This window comes from Trichomycterus rosablanca, chromosome 9 (genome assembly GCF_030014385.1).
Source record: "Trichomycterus rosablanca isolate fTriRos1 chromosome 9, fTriRos1.hap1, whole genome shotgun sequence".
In the NCBI taxonomy this organism is placed as follows: domain Eukaryota; kingdom Metazoa; phylum Chordata; class Actinopteri; order Siluriformes; family Trichomycteridae; genus Trichomycterus; species Trichomycterus rosablanca.
Genome location: NC_085996.1, coordinates 7,469,058 through 7,496,850, shown reverse-complemented (window position 1 = coordinate 7,496,850; position 27,793 = coordinate 7,469,058). Strand labels below are relative to the sequence as shown.

At 41.9% G+C, this 27,793-nt stretch overlaps 1 protein-coding gene across 1 annotated transcript; it reads left to right on the top strand.

Annotated features, from left to right (window-relative positions):
• The first annotated feature begins 375 nt into the window (after positions 1-375).
• On the top strand, positions 376-27,613 carry arhgap18 (Rho GTPase activating protein 18). Its single transcript, XM_063001779.1, has 15 exons — positions 376-811; positions 11,662-11,843; positions 14,511-14,725; positions 15,607-15,667; positions 17,160-17,323; positions 17,938-18,103; positions 18,557-18,648; positions 18,749-18,826; positions 19,159-19,318; positions 21,309-21,391; positions 21,786-21,992; positions 22,387-22,533; positions 23,273-23,391; positions 23,824-23,879; positions 24,471-27,613. The coding sequence occupies exons 1-15, from the start codon at positions 687-689 to the stop codon at positions 24,560-24,562; spliced, it is 1,947 nt and encodes a 648-aa protein (XP_062857849.1). The 5' UTR covers positions 376-686; the 3' UTR covers positions 24,563-27,613.
• Positions 27,614-27,793: the final 180 nt, after the last annotated feature.

The following is a 27,793-nucleotide window of genomic DNA, read 5'->3' as shown; positions in this document are numbered from 1 at the left end:
GTTTCCTCTGGGTCCTGCAGTTTCCTTCCACTTCCCAGGAACATGCAGAAGGTAGGTCGGCTGATCTAAATTACCCCAAGGTTTGATTGGTTCAGTCCTGCCCTGTCTCCACTGTTTTTGCTTTTGACACCGTACCCACTGCCATCCCGACCAGCATGAGAATGAGTAAACGAATAAATCAATAGTCATGACACTAAAATGAATGGCATTTTATTGACATCGACCGAGTAGTATCGATCCTGAGAAGTTTAAGCGTTTGTTCATGTTTTAATGGGTTTCCTCCTGGAACCCCTAGTTCTCCTTCCACCTAATTCATGCAGAGGGTGGATTGGTAAATGAAAGCAATCGATTCAATTGATTCAAATAAAGAGTGAAGGCACCAGACCCACCGCGATCATGATCTGAATAAATCTGAAGCGAATATTAATATAAACTAATTATCTCGTCAACTCACAAACGGAGCAGCGAATGGAATCAGATTCAAAACTCGTTTATCTGAATCGACTCAGTGAGTTGAACCGAGCAGGAATCGTTCCGCCCCTGTGTGGCTGGGAGGAGTTTTTGGGTTGGTTGGTTGTGCCCGTCGTTAGGGAACAGTCTGGTGCTGGTCAGGGGGGTACGGGGTTTTCTAGGGTGGATATTTTTATTTTTAAGGTCTGCGGTGAGTTGAATGATGTTGCGCAGTAATGAATCGTAACCAGGAGGCGCACCGGGTGGTCCTGACCGGGTTCAGCAGCACCGGCGAGGCGGTCCCAGCTTCTTCTGCTCCCGCTGCCGCCTCCAACCATGATCCTGAAGCTCCAGCACCGAGGTGAGCTCCTCTGCCATCAGATCTATTTAAGGAGCAAAAGAGTAAAGGGCAAAGTCTGAATCATCTGAGATAAATAAGGTGCGCTGTGTGCCAGGCTGCGCTCTTAAACGCGCACACACGCACAAAAGACGGTGCGTTTTAACAAAGGAGCGGCTGGATGCATGGCACAGGACTGGCACACTGCGCTAAACTGGGAACAATGCCGCTAATGAATAATCCAGGAATAACAGGCTATGTGTTAATGTGCGCAATTCTAACATACTGCTGTGGACTAGAGCATGGAAATATTGCAGTCTGCTGTTCCCACCCAATATTCAGTTTACACACAGAGCAATAAATACACACAGGTTTACGCACCGGTTGGTACACCCCTGGTCAAGGTCCATTCTTTGTTGATGTTGTTTTGCAAATGCTAATGCACAGTTTATGCACTGAATGTACCACACTGGGAACAAATAATTTATACATAATGTTGCACCAGTGTTGCACGTCATTGTGCATTAAAATGTGCAGAGGTTTGCACCATGTATGTACCATATATGATGCATCTGCTTTTTCCTCTGAGAAATGTATCAAAATATGCCATTCCAACAGGGTGTACAAACTTTTCCATAAATGCCATACAGCTAACATTGATAGAAGGTACTGGGGCCAGGGACATAATGCCCATTTTTGTGTCTTATTCCGTTAGTTCATACATTTTTACTCAGTTTCGGGTCGCGGTGGGTCTAGCACCACCTGGACTGACTTCACGCAAGGCAGCAATAAATCCTGGACAAGGTTCAGATCCTTTGCAGGGCAAAATGGACTACCCTGAGGCAGCTGGTTCATTCACTCATGTACTGTTGTGACATCTTTATTCTGGTGAGGGTCATGATGGGTCCAAGCCTGATCCAAGAGACAGTGGGCACAAGTGGAGTGGCAGTCCATCACAGAGTGTCTGTCAAACACTTAGTCACTCACTCAGTCAGTCAAACTAATACCTAGGCTTGATTTATAGTGTGCAGTCCACCTACTGGAATGGTTGTTGAATGGTTTTGAATGACATGCTGCATGGAACCAGAAGATCCTGTCAGATAGTTACTGGACACATGGATTAAACCCTGGTGCCTGGAACTGACTGTCATTAACACTACCTATACAATTCTATAATAAATGTGTTGCTGCCTTAACTTGTACTTTTGGCCTCCAGGATGCTTGGTCTCCTGAGCAATAGAAAATGGAATATGGGATAATGAGTCAAATTAAATCAATTCATGTTTGAAGATTTTTAACTCTCAGTGTCTCCTGTCAATGATGGAGAATCAATATTGATACCTGGTGGAAGTCAGTTGGCCCAAAGATTGCATTGCATAATTGGAAAACAAACAAATTTTACAGGACCAAGTGCATCCTCTTGTGCATACAGTCATTTCTGCACATTTTTACATTATTAAACATCCTGCTAAAATGATTATAGGTTGGTTTGATGGCCAGTGGTTGCCCTGCTTTTTTAGCGTCATCGAATTAATGCAATATTATGTTGGTGCCATTATTATTTTCCATTATTTTGTCTATGCATTGTGCCTAGTTGTTCTGCTGATCTAAAGCAAAACACAACAGTGAGCTAGTGTTTTTAATCATGTTCAGAACTGGTTGTATTTGTTCTGTACATTAATATCTTTCCTGTGTGGTTCATTCATGTATTTTTGCAGTTTATTATTTGCATTATTGTTTGGTGCCTCAGCTGTGCTGTAGTTATTAATAAACCCTCCTTTATTTTCCATCACTGGCGCAACATAATGGCGTCTTTCTCTCGCCAGAGAGCGGGCTGAAACACTAGAGTGCATTCCCAGCGCCCTTTTGAAATCGGATGCTCTTGTTATTGTGCTTCTTCCTCCTGGTGCAGCAGCTGGGTGAGCGACCCTACAATGTACTGGAAACCGTCAGCCAGAAAATTACATCATTACGTAGACAGAAGAAGGCAGGGAAGCCCAGCTGAGGTCTTTATCCACTGTTTGATGTAGGTTGGTGATTTCCCTGACTGGTCAATTGATGAGAAAGAAAGAGAGAGAATGAGAATGAAAGAGAGCATGCTCAAAACAAGAGTCGGATTAATAGTCAGGAGATGTAAGATGTATGGAAAGGCATTTGTAGACAGGACCAGAAACACGGAAATAAAGGACATATGGTTATAAAACCAGTTCCATACAGCAGTTCTTATACATTAATTAGTTTCACCCACAGTTAGTAGGACATGGTGGTGCTGAAATGATCTTAACACAACAAACTCGAGGTCTTTGATTTGAAGATTTTGTCATCTTTACATGTATGTGGGAGCTTGGTTGGCGCTGCAACCTAATGTGCTGGCCCACCAACGCTGAGATCGCAAGTTCAAATCTCAGGCGGTGAGATACTGGGAGGTGAAAAGATGCAGCTATTGACTACAAGCATGTCGGAGCGGGTGTGTGATAGTCTCAGGTCTTCTCGTTACGTGCAGGGTTCAAGTAAGCAGCATGAGGTTTGGCAATGATTAGATTGAGGAGAAAAATGGGGAAAAGGACTACTAATAGGTTGTGAATTTTGTCAATTAAGTTTGCTGGTAACTGACCTTGATTAGTCAATGGTTAATTGATAACTGACAAGCTTGTAATGTCCAATTACAATATATACACTGACAAGGCAAAACATTATGAGCACTGACAGGTGAACTGAATAACTGATTATTTCTTCATCACAGCACCTGTTAGTAGGTGGGATATATTAGGCAGCAAGTGAACATTTTATCCTCAAAGTTGATGTTAGAAGCAGGAAAAATGGACGAGCGTGAGGATTTGACAAAAATTGACTAAATATTATAGTACTCATCCTACATGCTGTGCACTTTACTGTTATATTTGTAAATATTCCACATGCTGCTTACTTACATTATCTGTATATTACTGTATATTGCCACTGGTATGTTACCATATATTGTGTTCCTCTGCTTATATGTACATACATACATTGGTCACTGAATACTGTACATACATACATGCACACGTCCATACATTTTCTATATATTGCTTGTATATAGTCTTATAGTTTGTATATTTTTGTGTTTAATGTTTAATGTATACATTGCTTGTATAATGTATTTATACTAGAGAGATACCATCAGCCGGAACCAAATTCCTTGTGTGTATCCACATACTTGGCCAATAAATCTGATTCTGATTCTGATTTGAGCGAGTTTGACAAGGACCAAATTGTGATGGCTAGACTAATGGGTCAGAGCATCTCCAAAACTGCAGCTCTTGTGGGGTGTTCCCGGTCTGCAGTGGTCAGTATCTATCAAAAGTGGTCCAAGGAAGGAAGAGTGGTAAACCGGCGACAGGGTCATGGGTGACCAAGGCAGAGTTGTGGATTTTCTACATTTATATTTGTGGTATTTAGCGACACTTTTATCCAAAGCTTCTTACAAATATGACTGAATACACTTTGATTAACTAAGGGCTAAGGACTTTGATCAAGGGCTAATTAAAGGCTCAGGGGTTTGCACAAAGGCTAATTAAACATGCATTAGAAAGTTTTTTTCATTCAGGTTATAACTGCAGCACTCTCTAACAATGTAGATACAGTATATGTAAAACTGATGTAGAAAACATTAGCATTAAAATTGTAATTTGTGTAAATTAAATTAAATTATTTTTAAAAGATGTTTAGAAGTAAAAAAAAGAGGAGCGGCCCTGTGAGAGTGGATGACTTGAGTCCTGTTCTCGTGTAATTGTGTTCGGTCTCAGCTGGTAGAGATCTATTAGACGTGTTTAATGAGAACATGCTTGATTAAACACACATGGTGTCTGTTATTGTAGCCGCGTCTGTAGCGCGTGTTAATGAGATTTAGATACAGGAGGTAATTAATATCTAAGTCAGTTCAGTCTACAAGCCAGTGCAGACAATGAAATGATTCTAATAAAATCACTTCCAAAGTATTCGCCAAATCAATAAATAAATAAATACATCTATGCTTCTGCCACAACTATTGTGAACAGGTGTATAAAATCTTTATGCTTTAAACTTTGTGACAACAGTTTGGAAAAAGTCCTCTCCTGGTTACGCAAGGTTCATTAGTTTTAATATTAAACACCGGAGCTCCCAGAGGAAATCCACACAGACAGGGAGAACATGCAAACTCCACACAGAAAAGACCCAGACAGCTCCACCTGGGAATCAAACACAGGATCTTCTTGCTGTGAGGCAACAGTGCTACCCACCGAGCCACCGTGCCGCCCACCCCTGTGATTAAAGGTGCATAAGGGCATGATTTGAAAAGCTTGGTGTAGAGGCACTAGACTAGAGCATAGTGAGCAGCTATAAAACCTCCACTACTTTGGGAAGACTTCCCTTACAATTTTATAATGTGTCTGTGGGAATATGGGTTCATTCAGTTAAATCTATAAGTTTAGGTACTGATGTTGGGTGAGTCCTGGCTTGCAAATAGCTTTCCGATTCATCCCAAAGGTGTTCAGTGGTTCAGTGGTGTTGAGGTCAGGGCTCAGTACAGCTGAATTCTGATTCAGAGACTAGGGCTGTCCACATAGCTTTGACCATATTGTTTATGTATGTTTATTTACTGTGTGTTTTGCTTCCAAATTGTTATTAATGATGCACAATCATTATAGATGTACAATAGGCCATTCCAGACTGACACACCAACACCTGATACCAGGAGGCCACCCCAGACTTTGCAAAGAATGTCAGACACCCATCACCATAAAACACGTCTAGAACGAATGTCCAAAGTATAACAGTGAAAGACAAAGACTACATATACTCAAAACATTAAAAGAAATCCTCACCCAAGATGATACAGAAATAATCCTTAAAATCCTCAATAATAAAGACTGTAAACATACATATGATCTGAGACCAGTAAAACAAGCACAAAACACAGATTCCTGAAATAAATATCACACATGTGAAAACATGGTGTTAAAAAACAAACAAACAAAGTTTGTTCAATTAGTAAAAATGAATATCATGCTGAGGGCGGCACGGTGGCTCGGTGAAGATCCTGTGTTTGATTCGCAGGCGGGGCGGTCCGGGTCCCTTCTGTGTGGAGTTTGCATGTTCTTCCCGTGTCTGTGTGGGTTTCCTCTGGGAGCCCCGGTTTCCTCGCACAGTCTAAAAACATGCAGTCAGATTAATTGGAGACAGTGAATTAATTGCCCTATAGGTGAATGGGTGTGTGTATGTGTGTCAGAAAGTGAGTGAGTGAGTAAATATCAAGCTTGAATTTTAATGATACAGTTCACTGTAATCTTACAGTACTCAACACACTGCTTGATTAATTAATACAACAGAATCATGGCCATCCATTACTTTAGACATACAGTGTATCACAAAAGTGAGTACACCCCTCACATTTCTGCAGATATTTAAGTATATCTTTTCATGGGACAACACTGACAAAATGACACTTTCACACAATGAAAAGTAGTCTGTGTGCAGCTTATATAACAGTGTAAATTTATTCTTCCCTCACAATAACTCAATATACAGCCATTAATGTCTAAACCACCGGCAACAAAAGTGAGTACACCCCTAAGAGACTACACCCCTAAATGTCCAAATTGAGCACTGCTTGTCATTTTCCCTCCAAAATGTCATGTGATTTGTTAGTGTTACTAGGTCTCAGGTGTGCATAGGGAGCAGGTGTGTTCAATTTAGTAGTACAGCTCTCACACTCTCTCATACTGGTCACTGAAAGTTCCAATATGGCACCTCATGGCAAAGAACTCTCTGAGGATCTTAAAAGACGAATTGTTGCGCTACATGAAGATGGCCAAGGCTACAAGAAGATTGCCAACACCCTGAAACTGAGCTGCAGCACAGTGGCCAAGATCATCCAGCGTTTTAAAAGAGCAGGGTCCACTCAGAACAGACCTCGCGTTGGTCGTCCAAAGAAGCTGAGTGCACGTGCTCAGCGTCACATCCAACTGCTGTCTTTGAAAGATAGGCGCAGGAGTGCTGTCAGCATTGCTGCAGAGATTGAAAAGGTGGGGGGTCAGCCTGTCAGTGCTCAGACCATACGCCGCACACTACATCGAATTGGTCTGCATGGCTGTCACCCCAGAAGGAAGCCTCTTCTGAAGTCTCTACACAAGAAAGCCCGCAAACAGTTTGCTGAAGACATGTCAACAAAGGACATGGATTACTGGAACCATGTCCTATGGTCTGATGAGACCAAGATTAATTTGTTTGGTTCAGATGGTCTCAAGCATGTGTGGCGGCAATCAGGTGAGGAGTACAAAGATAAGTGTGTCATGCCTACAGTCAAGCATGGTGGTGGGAATGCCATGGTCTGGGGCTGCATGAGTGCAGCAGGTGTTGGGGAGTTACATTTCATTGAGGGACACATGAACTCCAATATGTACTGTGAAATACTGAAGCAGAGCATGATCCCCTCCCTCCGGAAACTGGGTCGCAGGGCAGTGTTCCAGCATGATAATGACCCCAAACACACCTCTAAGACGACCACTGCTTTATTGAAGAGGCTGAGGGTAAAGGTGATGGACTGGCCAAGCATGTCACCAGACCTAAACCCAATAGAACATCTTTGGGGCATCCTCAAGCGGAAGGTGGAGGAGCGCAAAGTCTCGAATATCCGCCAGCTCCGTGATGTCGTCATGGAGGAGTGGAAAAGCATTCCAGTGGCAACCTGTGAAGCTCTGGTAAACTCCATGCCCAGGAGAGTTAAGGCAGTTCTGGGAAATAATGGTGGCCACACAAAATATTGACACTTCAGGAACTTTCACTAAGGGGTGTACTCACTTTTGTTGCCGGTGGTTTAGACATTAATGGCTGTATATTGAGTTATTTTGAGGGAAGAATAAATTTACACTGTTATATAAGCTGCACACAGACTACTTTTCATTGTGTGAAAGTGTCATTTTGTCAGTGTTGTCCCATGAAAAGATATACTTAAATATCTGCAGAAATGTGAGGGGTGTACTCACTTTTGTGATACACTGTACATGTTTAATTAAATTTGTATTTTAAACCCAAAATTAGGATTATTTTCTTTATTTTATACTAAAACCATATTGGCATTTTCCTCCTGACAGCGACCCAGTGCTCAGCCTTGCTTAGTGTGATGTGTCAGTATAAAACCTGCGATTGTTTAGCTTTACAGCAAATAGTTTCAGATGAGAAAAGCCAAAAATGTTCAGAGCAAATTCTTTGTAACATAAACAGAAGCAGATCAGGTCCAAACATGTACAATTTCATCAGACAGAATTTTGGAGAGTCGATTTACTGGTAAACATGAAGCTAAACCTGTCTGCTGTTACATGAAATGATGTTTTGAGGGACTGGATTAATGAATGGCAGAAGGGTGAATGTGTTTCTTTAGTTTTTTGCATGTGTATGTAAATAAACTTCACATTGACCTGGAAAAAACACCCATTAAATTCTAACTCTCTGACTCCGTGGCTCAGATTCACTCAGTGTTTTGGCTCAGTGTGTCTCAGTTTGCCTCAGTATTACTCAGTGTGGCCCAGAATTACTCAGTTTGGCTCAGTGTGTCTCAGTTTAGCTTATAATTCCTAAGTGTGGCTCAGTATTACTCAGTTTGGCTCAATATTACTGAGTGTGGCTCAGAATTACTCGGTTTGCCTCAGTATTACTCAGTTTGGCTCAGAATTACTCAATTTGACTCAGTGTGTCTCAGTTTCACTCAGTGTTTTGACATAATGTGTCTCAGTTTGGCACAGTTTTACTGAGTGTGGCTCAATATTACAAAATTTGGCTCAGTGTGTCTCAGTTTCACTCAGTGTTTTGACTTAATGTGTCTCAGTTTGACTCAGAATTACTCAGTTTGGCTCAGTGTGTGTCTTTGAAAATAATTAGAATTAAAAAATACAAATGAATTGTAGCTGTTTTTGTTGATACATCTTCTGTCTTCACTTTGTTTTACTTTACTTTATAGCAATTATGCTGTTATTATAAACCTATTATTATTATTTTGTTGTTTTTCGTCTGGTTGGCGACCGGACGAACGATCCTGCTGTTTTGTTTTTAGTGCATGAGTAGCACAGATTTGAATTTTGTACTGGAGAACCTGAAATCAGAGAGCAGAAGCACCACTATTGTGCTCTGTTTTAGTCTCAGCAGTAAAATAATGCTTTACCTCTGCAGTGTGAATGAAACCTTCTCAGCCTCGGTTTACACCAAGACAATCAATCCTAACCTGAGAAATCCATCATCACTGCACACGTCCGTCTCCTCTGTGGTCCTCACGCCTGCTTCAGCTTGTTTCTCTGGTGTTAGTGTTTAATGAATTCTGGTTTCTACACAGTCGATGAGTCAGGATTAGTTGAGCTGTGATACATTTTTCTTTCTCACAGCTGAAGTGAGGAATCTGTGTTTACCCTATTAATTCCTGCCAGTGGTTCCTGTACCCTCAGGAGTACCGCCTGCTCCATGTACACATACTGTCATTATACATGTACAGCAGTGGCGATTTCTCTAAGACTGCAAGGGAAGCTGAGCTTCCCCTAAAATGTCAAAAATTAAATGGTCAAATATGTACAGTTGTGTTAACATTTCATTGACAAATGCGTTAGAACACGTTCATCTCGAAGACGAGTTCGTTCAGAATCAGCTAATTATCACAAATCGACCGACTCGAACTTCTCATACATTCCCGTAGCTCAATGCATTTACCCGCAGAAGCTGAGTGTCTCTTCACTTCTATGGGGCTGCATGGGAGGGTTTTTTTTCATTGCTTCGAAACTCGTCGGTCATTGGATAAATGCCACGATTTTGTCCCGCCCCCGGACGCTGAGCGTCTCTGGGGGTGAATGGAGCTGTGGGCGGGTCTGGACGCTGAGCTTCTGCAAGATGATTGGAGGATCAGTCGAAAGGCTGAATACCGTTTTGATTGACAGCTATCACTTAAAGCTTCAGTCCCATCGCGGATTTTGCGAGTGAAGTCTAAAGACAAACTGCATCCCATTTCAGGCCATTTTCTTGAAAAGGAACGGAGGGCAGAATTTATATATAAATAAATTGACAAATTTTATTATGTAAGCCGACAATGAGCTTCCCCTGTTTGAAAGACCAGCAGCCGCCACTGATGTACAGATACAGTCAAGTGTTTACCTGCATCTCAGAAAGTGTCAGTGAATTATGATTCTTTCTCCACTGGTTTGTGGCTTCTCTGTGTTCATATAAGTATGGCTAGTTTATCTGCAGCCGTTGGCCTGAAATTGACGGCGGACAACAGAAAAGTCCTCAAAGCTTTGTACTGATCTCAGAGAGGAGGTTACAGATTTATCAGAACTGTCAAACATAGAATAAGTGTTTGGAAGTAAAAAGTATGTAAACCAGTGGTCTTTTTACCAAGTTTGGGAAGATAATCTCAACGGTCACTGTGCCCTAAAAGGCAATTTGTTTGGATGGTCACATGTTTTCCATGTACCATCAAAACTCAGGCCTGCCTAGAACACAAGCGTCCAAAGTCAAGCAAGTTTTACATCACATTGAGCTTAGAGAAAGAACCTCCTGCTTCCATGCCAACAAATTTGAATGAACCATTTTTATTCATTCAGCCACAGAATAAGTACAGGTGCAGAAATCATTAAAAACTTCAAGACTGTTGTAATGCGCATGTCCATTACAAGTGTATGCCAAGTTTTGACCTCCACTGTTTACTTTACATACACTATATGGCCTAGTTATTAGATTTAGATCTTCCAGCCACACCCATTGCTAACAAGTATAAAAATAATTTGCTTTGTGGCAATGTGTTTGGAAAGTGCAGCAATTCCCAAGCTCTATAAAAAGACACGTTGATGGGTTTGGTTTAGAACCCAACTAAACAACTGGGATTAACTAGAAAATAGGTTGTGAGCCGATATAGTACAAGCCAATCACAGAGGTGATTTAGTCATACACGGTTCAGCCATAACATTAAAACCACCTTCTTGTTTCTACACTCACTGTCCATTTTATCAGCTCCACTTACCATATAGAAGCACTTTGTAGTTTTACAATTACTGACTGTAGTCCATCTGTTTCTCTACATGCTTTGTTAGCCCCCTTTCACCCTGTTCCTCAATGGTCAGGACCCCCACAGGACCACTACAGAGCAGGTATTATTTGGATGGTGGATTATTCTCAGCACTGCAGTGACACTGACATGGTGGTGGTGTGTTAGTGTGTGTTGTGCTGGTATGAGTGGATCAGACACTGCAATGCTGCTGGAGTTTTTAAAAACCTCACTGCTGGACTGAGAATAGTCCACCAACCAAAAATATCCAGCCAACAGCACCCCGTGGGCAGCGTCCTGTTACCACTGATGAAGGTCTAGAAGATGACCAACTCAAACAGCAGCAATAGATGAGCAATCGTCTCTGACTTTACATCTACAAGGTGGACCTACTAGGGAGGAGTGTCTAGACAGTGAGTGGACACAGTATTTAAAAACTCCAGCAGCGCTGCTGTGTCTGATCCACTCATACCAGCACAACACACACTAACACACCACCACCATGTCAGTGTCACTGCAGTGCTGAGAATGATCCACCACCCAAATAATACCTGCACTGTGGTGGTCCTGTGGGGGTCCTGACCGCTGAAGAACAGGGTGAAAGCAGGTTAAAACAGTATGTAGAGAAATGGAAGGACTACAGTCAGTAATTGTAGAACTACAAAGTGCTTCTATATGGTAAGTGGAGCTGATAAAATGGACAGTGAGTGTAGAAACAAGGAGGTGGTTTTAATGTTATGGTTGGTCGGTGTATGTTGGCTACATTATATGATATTCAGAGTCATAACATCTCATTCTGTTCCTGCTTTTCTAACCTCTCTTCGCTCCTCTACAGCCGAAAGGCGGGTCAGCACAATGCACAGCGGACGCGAGCAGACAGGCCGGCATACAAGCGCTGTAACTCTCAGGACTCACTGGATGAGCTGGCCATGGACGACTACTGGAAGGAGATGGAGATCATCCAGCACAGCGGAGACGCTGAACCTCAGGAGGAGGTGCAGCTAAAAGTAGCTGATGGTGAGTGTTTATTTACCTACACACACGTTTAATGTTCAGGTTCCCAACATGAGTCTTTTTATTCCACAAATTAGCATCCAGTTTACATAAGCTTCAGTGACATCAGGCACTTTTTAATGATCCGATCCATTTAGGAAGCAACTCACAAAGGTAGAGATGAAGAACCAGGTCAGAGTTCTGATGGAATATTGTTTTTATAATGATATCATGATAAATCAGGGATATTTCTAAGCATTTTTGGCATTTAGCAGACGCCTATATCCAAAGTGTATTACAGTACTGTCTGACATTAAACAGTCTGAGCAATTGAGGGTTGGCATTGATAATGCTTAAACCAATAACCTTTTGATTACTAGTCCAGTGATAGCTTAGTGGTTAAGGTACTGGACTAGTAAACAGAAGGTTGCCGGTTCAAGCCCCACCACCACCAAGTTGCCACTGTTGGGTCCCTGAGCAAGACCCTTAACCCTCAATTGCTCATTGTGTAAGTCGCTTTGGATAAAAGCGTCTGCTAAATGCTGAAAATGTAATGTAAATGTAGTCCAGTACCTTAACCACTAGGCTACAACTGCCCTAATGACATTGTAACCGACATTTACATTTTCATCATTTATCAGACACTTTAATCCAAAGCGACTTACAATTATGACTGAATACAATTTGAGCAAATTGAGGGTTAAGGGCCTTGTTTAGAGGCCCAACAGTGGCAGCTTCGCATTGGTAAGGCTTGAACGTAACTGGTCAGCTGCTTACAAGGCTGATGTGGTAACAATGTGAATTTAAAGCAAATAATTACATAAAAAGTTCTATAGATCTGAATTTACACCATGACTCATGGTGTTGCATTCATGCAACTTCAAGTTACTCAAGCAGCAGAATACTGGGACCCCTGAGCAATGACAACAATAAAGAACAATGTTTTTTAGAAAGCCAAAGAATATTTCTAACCTGCTAAGAATGGACCCATAGTATAAGAAGCATTTGGTGGAAACTACTGGATCCAATGAATACTTTGTCTGGTCAACAAATATATGGCCATTGTACAGAACCAGGTGCACCCTATGGTGAAAACCTTTATTTTCTAGGAATTTTCATACAGCATCATAATAATATTCCTATTAATACTGCTAAAATTATACACAAGTGCTTTGCCGAACACCAGGATGAATCCAGGTTCATTCTATGTTTTTCACAATCATCACATTTAAACGTCACTCAGGTCGTAAAGGACGTGCTGGAGTGCAGACTGTAAAGTAATGCTCACCACGTCATTGCTTAAAGAAGTGAAACTATAACCCCCTACTACAAATATAGTTGTGATGAAAACATGACTCAACTAATGTTATTCAGATGCAAATTGTCACCCAAATCCTTTAGTTCCTTCATACTGTAGTATGTAGTGTTGGTTTCCAATATTTTGTCCACCCCTTGTGTTTGCAACATTTCCAAGTGTGGACAACAAGTGTGCAGTCATTTTCATGCATGAGTACAATAACAGCTATAAAGAGCAGGAAGTGGCCATAAACAAGCCCTGTAGGACTGGAAAAGGGGAAATAAACATCTCGCACATCTTTACAGGAAGTGGAGGCTGCAGATTCCTCAGTGGTTTGGAGTATCTGATTCCTGACCAAAGTCTCCCCAAAATATGTGTAGTTAGATTTTCTGTCGGTCTTCCAAGCTGTGCCCATACATCTGTATGTGTCAATAAACTACTCTACTCCTAATGACCCGAAGTCTCCTGGCTCCTGAATATTGCTGAATTTCTAACACTGACCACGCAGGAAGGATCTTTTATACCTTCTGTGTCCATGATAACTCCATCATTGTTTCAACAGCTTTTCAGATGTGAATCAATATTTCAGTAATTGCTTTATTCTGGTCGGGTTTGTGGTGTGTGGTGTGTGGTGGTGGTAGGGGGGGTGGTTTAACACCACTTGGAAACACTGGGCTGAAGGCAGAGATACATTCTGAACAGGGTGCCAACACTCACACAGTCCACCACCTTTTGCATGATTTTGAGAGGCGAGAGAAAACCAGAATTTTTAGAGGACACCACAAGGTTAACAAAGATGTAGTTTGGTATGAAGAACACCTCACTGAACACCTTGGGGATGAATCAGAACACTGATTGTGAGCCAGGGCTTCTCTTGTACCATCAGTGCCTGACCTTACAAGTACATGGATTTGGAATAAGATGGTCAACAAACTCATGGTGGCACGGTGGCTAAGTGGGTAGCACTGTTGCCTCACAGCAAGAGGGTCCTGGGTTCAATTTCCGGCTGGAGCTGTCCGGATCCTTTCTGTGTAGCGGTTGCATGTTATCCCCGTGTCTGCATGGGTTTCCTCCCGGAGCTCCGGTTTCCTCACACAGTCCAAAGACGTGCAAGTGAGGTAAAATGGAGATACAAAATTGTCCATGACTGTGTTTGACATTAAATTTGTGTAACCAGTAATTACCTGTCCTGTCATGAATGAAACCAAAGTGTGTAAAACCTGACGTTAAAATCCTAATATTACAAAAAATAAATAAATGTCCTGTCAGTTTGGGCTGGAAATTTTTTTTAACAATACATCATGTTGTAGATTATTTTTTATTACCAGCTGAGCCCATTGTGCTTGTTCAGTTATAATTAATAATATTGGTTATGTCATGTCCTGTCATGGCAGAGGGCGAGCAGGAAGAGGCGTGGCTGATGGAGGCGGGGCTGGCGACCCTGTTTGATGAGTCAGCTTCGGACGGTGAGGATAGCAGGGTGTTGCTATCCACGCTGACCCGCACACAAGCCGCCGCCGTCCACAAACGCCTGGAGACGCTACGCAAACGCAACAAACCCTACAGCGTCCCAGACGTCCGGGACATCTTCAAACCTCAGGACAACAAGGTCAGAAAAATCATCAGCGATACAGGAACTGTTTCTGATAATCTGGGCATCTTAGGTCCAGTAAAGGGAAGTTTTAATACTACAACTTTCTAACATTCTAGTGAATTGTGTGCTTCCTAGTTTCATCAGTTTGGGGAAGCCCCTTTCTTGTTTTAGCATAAGGTGAAAATATTTTTTGATAAATTTGGTCTGAAACAACTGACCTGCAAGGAGCCCTGACCTTAATGCCATCAAACATCTTTGGGATGAGTTGGAATGTAGACTGTAAGCAGTAAGAGTCACATCCAGTCTCAGTAGGAGTCTCAGCCAGTCTCAGTAAGAGTCTCAGTAGAAGTCTTAGCCAGTCTGTCAGTCTCAGTAAGAGTCTCAGTCAGTCTTAGTAAGAGTCTCAGCCAGTCTCAGTAGGAGTCTCAGCCAGTCTCAGTAGGAGTCTCAGCCAGTCTTAGTAGATGTCTCAGTCAGTCTTAGTAGATGTCTCAGCCAGTCTCAGTAGGAGTCTCAGCCAGTCTTAGATGTCTCAGCCAGTCTCAGTAAGAGTCTCAGCCAGTCTCAGTAAAAGTCTCAGCCAGTCTCAGTAGACGTCTCAGCCAGTCTCAGTAAAAGTCTCAGCCAGTCTCAGTAAAAGTCTCAGCCAGTCTCAGTAGGAGTCTCAGCCAGTCTCAGTAGGAATCTCAGCCAGTCTAGTAAGAGTCTCAGCAAGTCTCAGTAGGAGTCTCAGCCAGGCCGGTGGCACCACTAAGAACCCATGACTTGAAACTTGTGGTCAGTGTTTGGTGTATTAGACTGCGGTCCAGCTGTTTTACAAGAGCTATCCAGAAGTAAATAGACATGCTGTAGAGTGAATATATATCGTATTCTATTTCCTGTTTCTTTTCTTTTAGGATGATGAGTCCAAGACCACAGAAGGAAGTGAAGCAAGTAAAAAGGAAGCAGAATCAGCTGGTGAGTTGCCACGTTTTAGTGTCTTCCAAAAAAATTCATACATTCAGATTATACACAACAATACTTGGTGTAAGTTTTTTTGGGTACAGTTACAGCTGCTAGTTTTCTTCAGTACATCTCTTACAGCTTTGCACACTTTGATTTAGGCAGTTTATTCCATTCTTCATAGCAGATCCTCTCCAGATTGGGAATTACCAATAGTCTTGGCAAGACTATAATCTTCAGGTCTTTGCAGAAATATTAAAAGAAGTTTGAGTTCAGGATTTGACCAGGCTACTCAAGGACATTCAGAGATTCAGCCTTAAGCTGCTGTTGTTTTGGCTGCATGCTTTGGGTCACTGCTGTGTTAAAACATGTACTGTCACCCCTGTCTGAATTTGTTTATGCTCTGGGGGGCAGGGTTCTTCAAGGATGTTTCAATATATGGCTGCATTCATCCATTCCTCAGTACCTTCCAGTCTTCCTGTTTTTGCCGCTGTGAAGCACCCATAGCATAATGCCTTTACCACCATGTTTTGCAGTAGACATGATACTAGCCAAATGATAAACAAGTGATGATGAAATGAAGAAACAAGTCTGTGTTTCTGTTCTGCCCGAAGAGCTCAATGTTCATCTCATTAGACCAGAGAATTTTTTTCCTCATGTTGCTTTACATGTTTTTACTGAGCAGTGGCTTCACTCTTGCCACACTGCTATAAAGGTCTGATTTATGGAGTGCTGCAGAGATGGTTGTCCATCCATTAGGTTTTCTCATCTCTGTATAGGACTTTTGTAGCTTATTATGTAGTGATCATTATGTAATGTTATGTAGCTGTAGTTGTAGTAGCTGTAGTTATTATTGGGTTCTTACCTACCTACCAGACCAACGCCCATTCTGATCAAATGCCAGACGGCCAGTTCTAGGAAGGTTTGAGGTCATGCCAAGCTTTTTCCACTTTTAAATGATTGATGCCACCGTATTCCTAGAAACATTTAAAGCCTTAAATAAGATTTTATATCCTTGTCATGATGTATTCCTTGTCCTAAAAATAGAGGTGGAGATCCACAGATGGTTTCCTGGACTTCATGGTTTGGTTTTTGTACTGGCAATGCAGTGTAAATTGTGTCTTTATAGATCATGGGGTGCCTTTCCAAACTGTGCCCAACCTATTCTGTTTGCAGTGGGTGGACTCTGAGACACATCTTGATATTGCTAAGCTTGCATTGTGCTGGAATTCCTTGGTGTATACAATACAGCCAAGGTTAAGTGTTCAGGAAGTCGGCACACGTCCGCTAATGGCACTACTGACCTTTATACATCCATACATACAGAAGGAGAGAAAGAAGCACTTAGCTCAGATACAGTTAGAAAGAAAGTCTGAGAACCCGTTCCAACTACACCATATAGCCAAATGTATGTGGACACCCTTCCTAAGGCAAATTAATGTGACTCCGTCAGTTCCAGTGCTGCTGCGCTTAGCTGTAAATCTGATCTGGCTTGTTGTTTCCACAGGTGAGGGTGTGGCTGTGGGAAATGGGACGCAGCCTGACGGAGAGGTCAGTGCCGAACCGGAGACGGATCTCAACCAAGAGGTGTCGTTCTCCGAGCAGGCTCTCAGCTACAGGGACGGGTCAAAGGTCACGCCTCCAGTCGACGAGGCGGACGACAGGTTACCTGTGAGTGAGGCGTCAAACATTAACGCTAGCACTGATTTATCACGTGTGTGTGTGTGTGTGTGTGTGAGTTTAAGAGCAAAGTTTACTCTGTGTGTGTAGCAGCAATCAGAGTCTGATTGGCTGCTCTAAGATAAAGGAATCTGTGTGTGTGTGTGTGTGTGTGTGTAGTTCTTCAGATCTTTGTCCTTGTAGTTTGAATATGTTAAATAAAGACACACAGTGCAGTACATGTGTTGGTTACATAAAGCAACAGTATTGATTTGCCAGCTAAGGAAGGATCGGACGCTCCCTCGTTATTCAGCATCAAAATAAGGCACCTTAGTAGGCAGCATTTTGAGATATTTATGAATTTAGACATGCCTTCTTCTCAGGAGCGTAGGATAATGTAAAATGCATCTATGTAGAGAGATCACTTGGTTTCGGATAGACTCATGGACTCTGGTTAAGAGACTGGCTCAAGGGAGGCTTCAGAGGAGACTTGTGCTAACAGGGGTAGCCAAAGTTCTGAGAGGAATTAAACATATGTAAATTGGAATCTAAATTAAAAAGAGAATTGCAACATTTTTGAATATCTTTTCCTATATTCCCCCTCTCTGATATCTCTTCCTCACCAGGACTTTCGGGTGGCACCAGAGAAAACCGGGACGACGAAGGTAGGTGACCTGTCCCCGGCCGACATGAAGAAGGTACACCGACTGGTTCTGATCGAGCTGAGTGCTCTGTTCGATACGGCCCGCGTTGAACTCAAGACTCACAGACCTCTCAGGATAAGGGTCAAAGGTCAGTCTGGACTAAAAAAAACATCCTATATAAACTCAAACACAAAACGCAGACCTTTAAAGTCCAAAATCTTATAACGGGGTTCAGCTGGGATAACTGCAAAGGCCACTGCATATGATTCATCTAAATTCCATCATGCCCTTTAGTTAAGGGGTTTATCATCCTCAAAAAGACCACTCTTATCAGGATAGACAAAAATATGGCTGGCATTTTTATTTGGAATAACTAGAAACAACAACAGCTCAGTTGAGAGGCCACTGCCTTTAATCCAAATCCTTCTATTATCAATGTTTGTGAAGATCTACTGATTATATGCCAAGCCCAAATAGAGATGTCCACATACTTTTGACCATGTTTTGTGTTTATAGTGCATGTTTCTATATGGACTAGATAACTTTACACTAGACACAATAGTTTTCCGAAATATCTGAGGTTGTGGTGTTTGTTTCACAGAATCCGGGTTGTTCGGGGTTCCTTTGCCAACGCTGCTGGATCAGGACCAGAAGAAGGTGTCTGGTACCCGTGTGCCAATGATACTCCAGCGGGTACGTACTGAAAAAAATTAAAAAGAAAAGTTGCTTAGCATTTTCCTTTGATGTACAGTAGATTTTTGATGAAGCATCTATCATTTCTGTCCTGTTATAGCTCGTTTCTCACATAGAACAGGAAGGACTGGACACTGAGGGGCTTCTACGGGTCCCTGGAGCAGCCACCAGAGTAAAGGTAGGAGAGATAGGGACCGAAAATGAAACTATATACAATATATGGCCAAAAAATGTAGATATGCCAAACATTTGGAAGTCTGTAGCATTTTTGTCACCTGAACTTAGTACCTAAAAAGGGTGTCTACATACTTTTGGCCACATAGTGTACATGTGTAATATGTGGTTAACCTGTTTAATGCTAGGGCACAAAGAAAGTAAATAAATTTGTGGAATTTCCAAAAGGAGACAAAAGACCGTCAGCCAGATGCAAATGCAGTCGGGGTGCGGAAGGTGTGCTGGATTTGTTTATTGTGAACGCTGATGCAAATCCTGGGTGTGTTTGTTGTGCAGGTCGTGTGTCAGGAACTGGAGCAGAAGTTCTACGAGGGCTCGTTTAACTGGGGAACTCTTAAGCAGCACGACGCGGCCAGCGTCCTCAAACTCTTCATCCGAGAGCTTCCTCATCCTCTCCTCACCGTGGAGTACCTCAGCGCTTTCATGTCCGTCCTTAGTGAGTGTCAGCACGTGAACGCACATCATGACGTTCTACACATTCTATCATCTGCTCCAGACGACCAAATCTTACTCAGTTCATCATCTTTTATGGGGCAAAAACACCTATATCACCTTTGGAAGGATGTAATTATCTTTTGGTTTCTCAATTAGGAAGCACATTTAGCTAAATTAACAAAACCAGGCTTGATTTTAACAGCCCTGAATATAAATCTCACTCGTCTTTAAGCACCTTAGACGTTCTACAGGAACACAATGCTCTGACTGAAGGAAATCCCAGAACACCTGGGGGAATAAAATGTTTTTGAAACATACCAGTTGAGAACGGGTCACCAAGCTATTTTCCAAGGCTCCAAGGACTCCGCCGAACCACAGCGACAGCCCCTGTCTCCAAATTTAGAAATTTAGCCTGATCTTAGCAACAACGTACCTGGGAACAGAAGATCCCAGCAGAACATCTGAAGATCTGCAGCTCTTGTAGTCACAGATACTGTAAGGTCTGCGTTCATGCAAACAAACGTTAGGGGTCGCCGGCGGATCGTGATCCACATTATTGATTTGGCACAGTTTTTACGCCAACTCTCCCTATTTATCCGGGCTTGGGACCGGCACTACAATATATTAAGTATATTAAGATTACCCGATATATACAGGGGTTGGACAAAATAACTGAAACACCTGTCATTTTAGTGTGGGAGGTTTCATGGCTAAATTGGACCAGTCTGGTGGCCAATCTTCATTAATTGCACATTGCACCAGTAAGAGCAGAGTGTGAAGGTTCAATTAGCAGGGTAAGAGCACAGTTTTGCTCAAAATATTGCAATGCACACAACATTATGGGTGACATACCAGAGTTCAAAAGAGGACAAATTGTTGGTGCACGTCTTGCTGGCGCATCTGTGACCAAGACAGCAAGTCTTTGTGATGTATCAAGAGCCACGGTATCCAGGGTAATGTCAGCATACCACCAAGAAGGACAAACCACATCCAACAGGATTAACTGTGGACGCAAGAGGAAGCTGTCTGAAAGGGATGTTCGGGTGCTAACCCGGATTGTATCCAAAAAACATAAAACCACGGCTGCCCAAATCACGGCAGAATTAAATGTGCACCTCGACTCTCCTGTTTCCACCAGAACTGTCCGTCGGGAGCTCCACAGGGTCAATATACACGGCCGGGCTGCTATAGCCAAACCTTCGGTCACTCGTGCCAATGCCAAACGTCGGTTTCAATGGTGCAAGGAGCGCAAATCTTGGGCTGTGGACAATGTGAAACATGTATTGTTCTCTGATGAGTCCACCTTTACTGTTTTCCCCACATCCGGGAGAGTTACGGTGTGGAGAATCCCCAAAGAAGCGTACCACCCAGACTGTTGCATGCCCAGAGTGAAGCATGGGGGTGGATCAGTGATGGTTTGGGCTGCCATATCATGGCATTCCCTTGGCCCAATACTTGTGCTAGATGGGCGCGTCACTGCCAAGGACTACCAAACTATTCTGGAGGACCATGTGCATCCAATGGCGGTGCCGTGTATCAGGATGACAATGCACCAATACACACAGCAAGACTGGTGAAAGATTGGTTTGATGAACATGAAAGTGAAGTTGAACATCTCCCATGGCCTGCACAGTCACCAGATCTAAATATTATTGAGCCACTTTGGGGTGTTTTGGAGAAGCGAGTCAGGAAACGTTTTCCTCCACCAGCATCACGTAGTGACCTGGCCACTATCCTGCAAGAAGAATGGCTTAAAATCCCTCTGACCACTGTGCAGGACTTGTATATGTCATTTCCAAGACGAATTGACGCTGTATTGGCCGCAAAAGGAGGCCCTACACCATACTAATAAATTATTGTGGTCTAAAACTAGGTGTTTCAGTTATTTTGTCCAACCCCTGTATATATATATATATATATATATATATATATATATATATATATATATATATATATATATACACGTATATATATATAATGTTTCTTTGTAGAATTTCCCACCAGGAAGCAGCAGCTGCAGGCTCTTCATCTACTAGTTCTGCTCCTACCAGAACCCAGCAGAGACACACTGAAGGTAATCCACATCTAATCCACACCTAATCCAGATCTAATCCAGATCTTTTCCTTGTTTTACTGTTCACACTATAATAATCCACATTTACACACTGTACTGTTCACACTATAATAATCCACAGTCATTTAGGTCATAAGTCATTCAAGTTCTTTTTTGTTCATGCATTTTCCCCCAGTCTAGTCATATCCAATGGCCTGATTTGTATTTCCACCTCTACAGCTGCAGAACTTCACTACTGAAAAAGAAGGCTATAACTAACACCCACCGCCCCCCGAAAAGGTCATAATTGCAGCAGTTATAAGGACACCCAAACCCTGCAGCCTGCATTTTCTCCTGTAGCTGCAGTTCCTACAGTTATTATATTGTTGTGTATTAATTACTGTTTCTGACTCAGACACTGTTGGAGTTCCTCCAGCGAGTGATCGACCACAAGGATCAGAACAAAATGACGTTGAATAACGTAGCTGTGGTGATGGCGCCCAACATCTTCATGTTTAAAGGCTTTCGAAGCAAAAACACGGAGCAGCAGGAATTCGCAATGGCGGCGGGAATGGCCAACATCGTCCGGTTGCTGATACGTTACCAGAACCTGCTCTGGACTGTACGTACAACGTTCTGTGCTCATGTCCATATTAGTATATTAGAATAATGTAGAGGGGGTGGACAAAATAACAGAAACCTACCAAAATGTAGTCATATCCGGGGCTGATGAGGATTCAGGTTTTTAAAAGCTGCCCTGCTTTGTGTTTGTTAGAGCTTATTTAAGAAGATCTTTGAGAAAAGAAGGTAGTGGAGATCTATGTCACAGTATACACGTCCTAGAAAGCTCGAGATGTTTACGTCTGGTGGTTGTGAATAACATTAAAGAAGCGCAATTTCCTATTGCTAAAATTCAAGTTGGATTAGTGACCACTAGGATGAAATCGATGTGTGTTTTTGGGAGATGGCAGGAAAGCCACAATTATAATGTTTTATTGTGGTGATTTTGTATCCAGATCCCGAAGTTTGTGATGAATCAGGTGCGAAAGCAGAACGTGGAGAGCCAGTGGAAGATAAACCGAGACCGAGCGGTCAAAAAACTGTTAAAGAAAATGGCCTACGACCGCGAGAAGAACAGCGAGAAGGTGGACAAAAGTCCAGAGGTAAGAAGAAAGAGCAACCTGTGAAGAAAACAAACTCACTGCGCAGCATATTTCTGCAACTACTTGTTTTCTTAGACTGAATAATTGCTGTAAGTGTATTGTACAAATCTGTGGGGTCAAAATATATAGACAGCAGTTAATACTTGGTGATATGTCTGTATGTTTTATCATCCATGAACAAGATTCTGGAACAGCTCTGGTTGGATCTTTGATCTGCTCTGCTTGGCAGAACTGGTTTAACCAAATCTGGTGGTTTTGTGGCACAAATGTAACTTTTTTATTAGTCTGTATATTCCCAATAGGGTTGTGGTCAGAACCCACATCTAGGGCCAGCTCAGAGCTGCCAGTTCACTTTCTGCACCAGTTTGAGACACAGTGGGAACATGCAAAACTTCGCACTGACGTTTACAGTAGGTGGGGATTAAACTCACTGTACCAGCTGTGCCACCTTGCTGTCCTAGTTCTAATCACGTTGCTTTAAGTCAAGACTTTATCGTCTTACCTCCCTCTGGTGGACAAATAGGGGTATTACAGGTCAGAGTCGCCACAGTCAGACAACAAAAACAACACATTAGACTAGTGTACCAATGAACTAATTTTAGGGTCATTTTTCTGATTTCGTGTCCATCTAAAGACGGGGAAGAAGATTCTGAATTAAACAAACTATTGGATAGTGGAGGAACAGAAACTTGACGCTGTGTGTGTGTGTGTGTGTGTGTGTGTGTGTGTGTGTGTTTAGGTGGAAAGCGGCTTCATCAGGGTTCAGGCTCCACAGTTCTCAAAGGTCTCCATGGCAGTTCAATTGACTGAAGAGCTTCAAGCATCTGATATTCTCACCCGCTTCCTCAGTCAGGAGAGGTACACACACACACACACACACACACACACACACACACACACACAGCAAATGGTTAAATATATGAGGACACAAGACCATTATCCTGTTAGATGTTCCAGTTCACTCCAAAAGTCTTCAGCAGGGCTGAGGTCAATGCTCTGAGCAGGTCACTGAAGCTCCTCTACACCAAACTTGTCAACTAAATGTAATCATTTGGAGGGGTGTCTACATACTTTTGGCCATTTTATGTATCATTCATTCTACATTAAATGCATTCATTAGAAGGCTTGTCCACATATGTTTGGTCATTCGGTGTATCACAAACACAATGCACTAATGTTCACCCATCAGTCCAGTTACCAGAAGTTTAAGGTTAGTAGGAGATGTTTGTCTTGCAGTCACATATAGGGAATGTGAACAACAGGAAGTTGACTGTGTGCTTCCTGTTTCAGTTCCCTGACGGTGAAGAGAGAAGAACTGTGTCTGTACGAGATCGGAGGAAACATCAGTGAGTAGCGCAGACTAACACACACTTTAGATTTCCAGATCTGAAGATGCTTTTCTGCTTTTTACATTGTTCTGATTTTAATCCTGGTGATGAGGTGAGTGTGTCATGATACACAGAGCATCGAACCCTTCTGTGTACGGGGTTGCATTGTCGCAAGAAGTCAAAGTGGTCAGACAAGATTATGTAGACAGCCATATAGGGATGATGTGGAAGAGATGCACCAGAGTGCACTGCAGGAGGATCCATCTTCTGGTGACGTCCTGGTACCAGATACCACAGGGCTCCTTCAGATGTCTTGTGAAGTCCAGGTCTCTGTGGGTTTGGACAGCATATTAGCCGGGTGGTTCCAGTGTTTTGGCTCATCGCTGTATCTGCTCTGAGTTTATAGTAATCTCAGTGTAAATGTACACCAAACATCCGACTGTTTCTCAGGTTTATGATGATTATATTTAGGTTTTTGGCAGGTCTGGTGCCTCCAACATTAAACAGGTTTTTGGAAATCTGTGGGTTTAGATCGGTACCTCATTTGGTCCTGTTCAATGACCCTCTGAGACCGGCTGATTGAACTCATTCCTCTGTGTGTTTTTGTAGAGGAGCGATGTCTGGACGAGGAGACGTACATGAAGGCCCTGCTGGAGCTGAACCCCTCCGCCGAGTGGGTCATCAAGTCAATCCAGCGCTAACATCAACTACACGATCCTCCAATCAAGCAGTCGACCAATCAGGCTGCGGGAGAGACACTGGATCAAAGGGAAAGTTCCAGTTTAGACTTTATCATAGCTGAAGGTTCCTGTAGATGGAGCCTGTCTCGCACTTTGATGCTTTGTTCTGGAGATAAAGGTGGGGTTGTAGAGCGCCCCCTGTGGGACATGGTAAATTATGACGGATTAATGAACTGATCAGGTTTTGTAAACATTTTTACTGAATCAAAGCAGCGACCTGAGGAAGAAGAAGCTAAGAGCTGTAAAAGAGTCTACTGATTTCACTTATTAGTTTTATTTTTATTTTCAGTCTTGTGAGGGATTTTTGGTGCGGTGATTCAGACAAACGGTTTTACCTTGTAGTGACTAACGGTTTGGATCACGACTTATGCACCTTAAAAAAGCAATTTTTTTTACACAAAGCTAAAGTGTGTCCAGATCCTTCTGTTATTTATTGATTATTGGATGTTCTGTCCGTTTTAGTGCTAATTTAATTTAAATTTCCAATTTTCTTAATCGTTTTATGTAAAAACAAACAATATTTTTTGCCTTGTACATTACAAAAACTATACATACATTAAATCATCACCTTTTACAGAATGAAAAAATGGCTTTTAAAATTGACATTAAATAAAAAGCAGATTTAAATACACACACAAGATAATGAAGCCCAATTATATATCACTAAAATGTGTGGATTTGTTCATCTCTAAAAATCTCTTAAAATAAATACAAAAACATTCCTGTATAAAATAATTGCAATAAAACCAGAATTAATAGAATAAAATGAAACTATAATAATAAAACCATAGTTCTGTATTAAATACTCACGCTGGTTCAGAAATATTTTACTGAAAATGTTTCTAATTGGCTGCGAGGATAAATTTGGATTAAGACTAAATTAAAATAATAATTCATTTTTTTTTATCTCTTTCTTTTTTATTAATCACTTTATTCTGGTCAGGGTCACTGTGATCCTGGCTTCACCAGGAAACACTGACTGCAGGGCAGGAATAACCAAGACAGGGTGCAAATCTTTCACCGACCTCTCAGACATCCATCAGACGATCACGTCTGTGTAGACACCCGGCCGCCCGATAGCAGTGCTGGGATTCAAACCACTAGACTGCTGCACCACTCCATCACCAAATAATAATATTTACATTTCCGGCATTTAGCAGCCACTTTTATCCAAAGTGACTTACAGCCTAAGCACTTGAGCGTTAAGGGCCTGGCTCAAGGGCCAAACAGTGGCAACCTGGCAGTGGTAGGTTTTGAACCAGCGACTTTCTGCTTACTAGTCCAGTACCTTAACCACTAGGCTACAACTGCCCTAATATAATAATAATGTTGATAAAATGAAGTGAAATGTAAAGTAGTTGTATGCAGAAGTTTTACACACCTGGTTTTGTTGTTTTTCTGAATGAACAAACTTCAGTTTGTGAACAAACTGGTATTTTTCTGTTGATTTGCTGAATTTTGCATAATAGAAGAAAAAACATCAAATATTTAAGTGCCATAAATGTTTTTCAGTTTGTTAAATTCAGTAAACGAGCCACGATTGTGCACGAAATTGTGCCGATGTTTGTTCTAGCAACAGAAAACTGGATCAGTGACGTCAGTGTGTCTGTGTCCAGCAGAGTTACTTTTACAGATAAATCACAGTCCTCAACGTTTTTCAACACTACAGTCATTACTAAAGTGAAGTTCCTCCCCTGTTCAAAACAGACATGATGATGTAATTGGTCCGGTTTTCTTCTGATTGATTGGCTGGAGCGGGAGTCGAATTTGCCAGCTTTCGAATTACCACTTTCGAGTCTGGACTCTTGGGTTCAAAATTCTCAGCAGACACACAGTCGGTCTTGCTGCTGCAACAGCGACTCCTACTGACTGTCTGGTCAAAAAAACCTCTGAAGCCATGCACTTGTAGCAGGACGAGGGTGTTGTGTGACCAGCAGAGGTCATCAGAATCCACAGGGAAATTGAGTATATCCAAATTGAAACATTGCAGAAATAACGTTCTGGCATCACAGAACTGTTTTGATATTTTACAAATAGGTTCTTCTTTAATCAACATTAAAATTAATGGAGGTTAAAACGTTTCCAGATTTTTTACGCGTGATAGTGCGTCGTAAATTGTGGGTGAACATGAAGTAGTCTTCTCTGAAGCCCGACTGAGCAGTTACCCAGTCCTGTCCTCTCCAGATTAAATGTTTCCCGTCTGTTATGACTTCGACCGTGGCTAATAAACTGTTGTGAATACTGTTGTCTCAGAAAACAGCGCTAATTTAATACACTAACAAAAATCACAAAACCAAGAGTTGAGAGACAGAAAGTGCTGTAATAACTTACAATCTGTCCTTACTGACCTTGCTTTGTACACATGCTGGAACAAAAAGGGGCCTTCCCCAAACTTTTGCCACAAAGTTGGACGCATATTATTGTTTTTTTCTGTCCACATCAGTAAGCACTGGGTCTGACTGACCCTTTACATACTGACTTTATATAGAGAGGCGTCCACATACTGTCCACGATCTGTGGATGAGCAGCGCCCCCTAGAGTCCAACAGCGTGTTCTGGTCATTTTAAACACTCTTATGTTTAGTAGAATTGAAATGCTGGTGGATTCTTGACCGTACTGAAACAAAGGTCACTCCAGACGTTGATGAATCTCTGAGTCGTTTGAACAGAACAGGAACTTGACTGCCACCAATCAGGAAATGCTGGATCTCTTATAACTTATGCAACAGGAATGTTCCAACTGGGACCTGATATACTGGGAGAAATGGTTTGACTGAATTTAAACATTTACAGTTCTGTGACGGTACAATTAACCAGTTGGAACAAATCAGCACGTCTGATTAAAGGACTGAAAATGAAATTTCCTGTGGATGATTCAAATGAATCGACTCAAACTGATTCAGGTGATTTATTATTATTATTATTATTACTATTATTATTATGACTGTTTTTGTTCATACTGTGAATTTAACAAGTGACTACTGATTTTGTAAATAAATACGTCATTAAATAATCGGGTGTGTTTACTGTGTTGAAGCTTTTAGTGCAATATTAACATTAATCACATCTTTTCATTCTATATTTATTTTATTTTATTTTATTTCTATCAGCAACTTTATCCTGGTCAGGGTCGTGGTGGGTCTGATTTTACCAATAAACACTAGAAGCATGGCAGAAATACCCTGGACAGGGC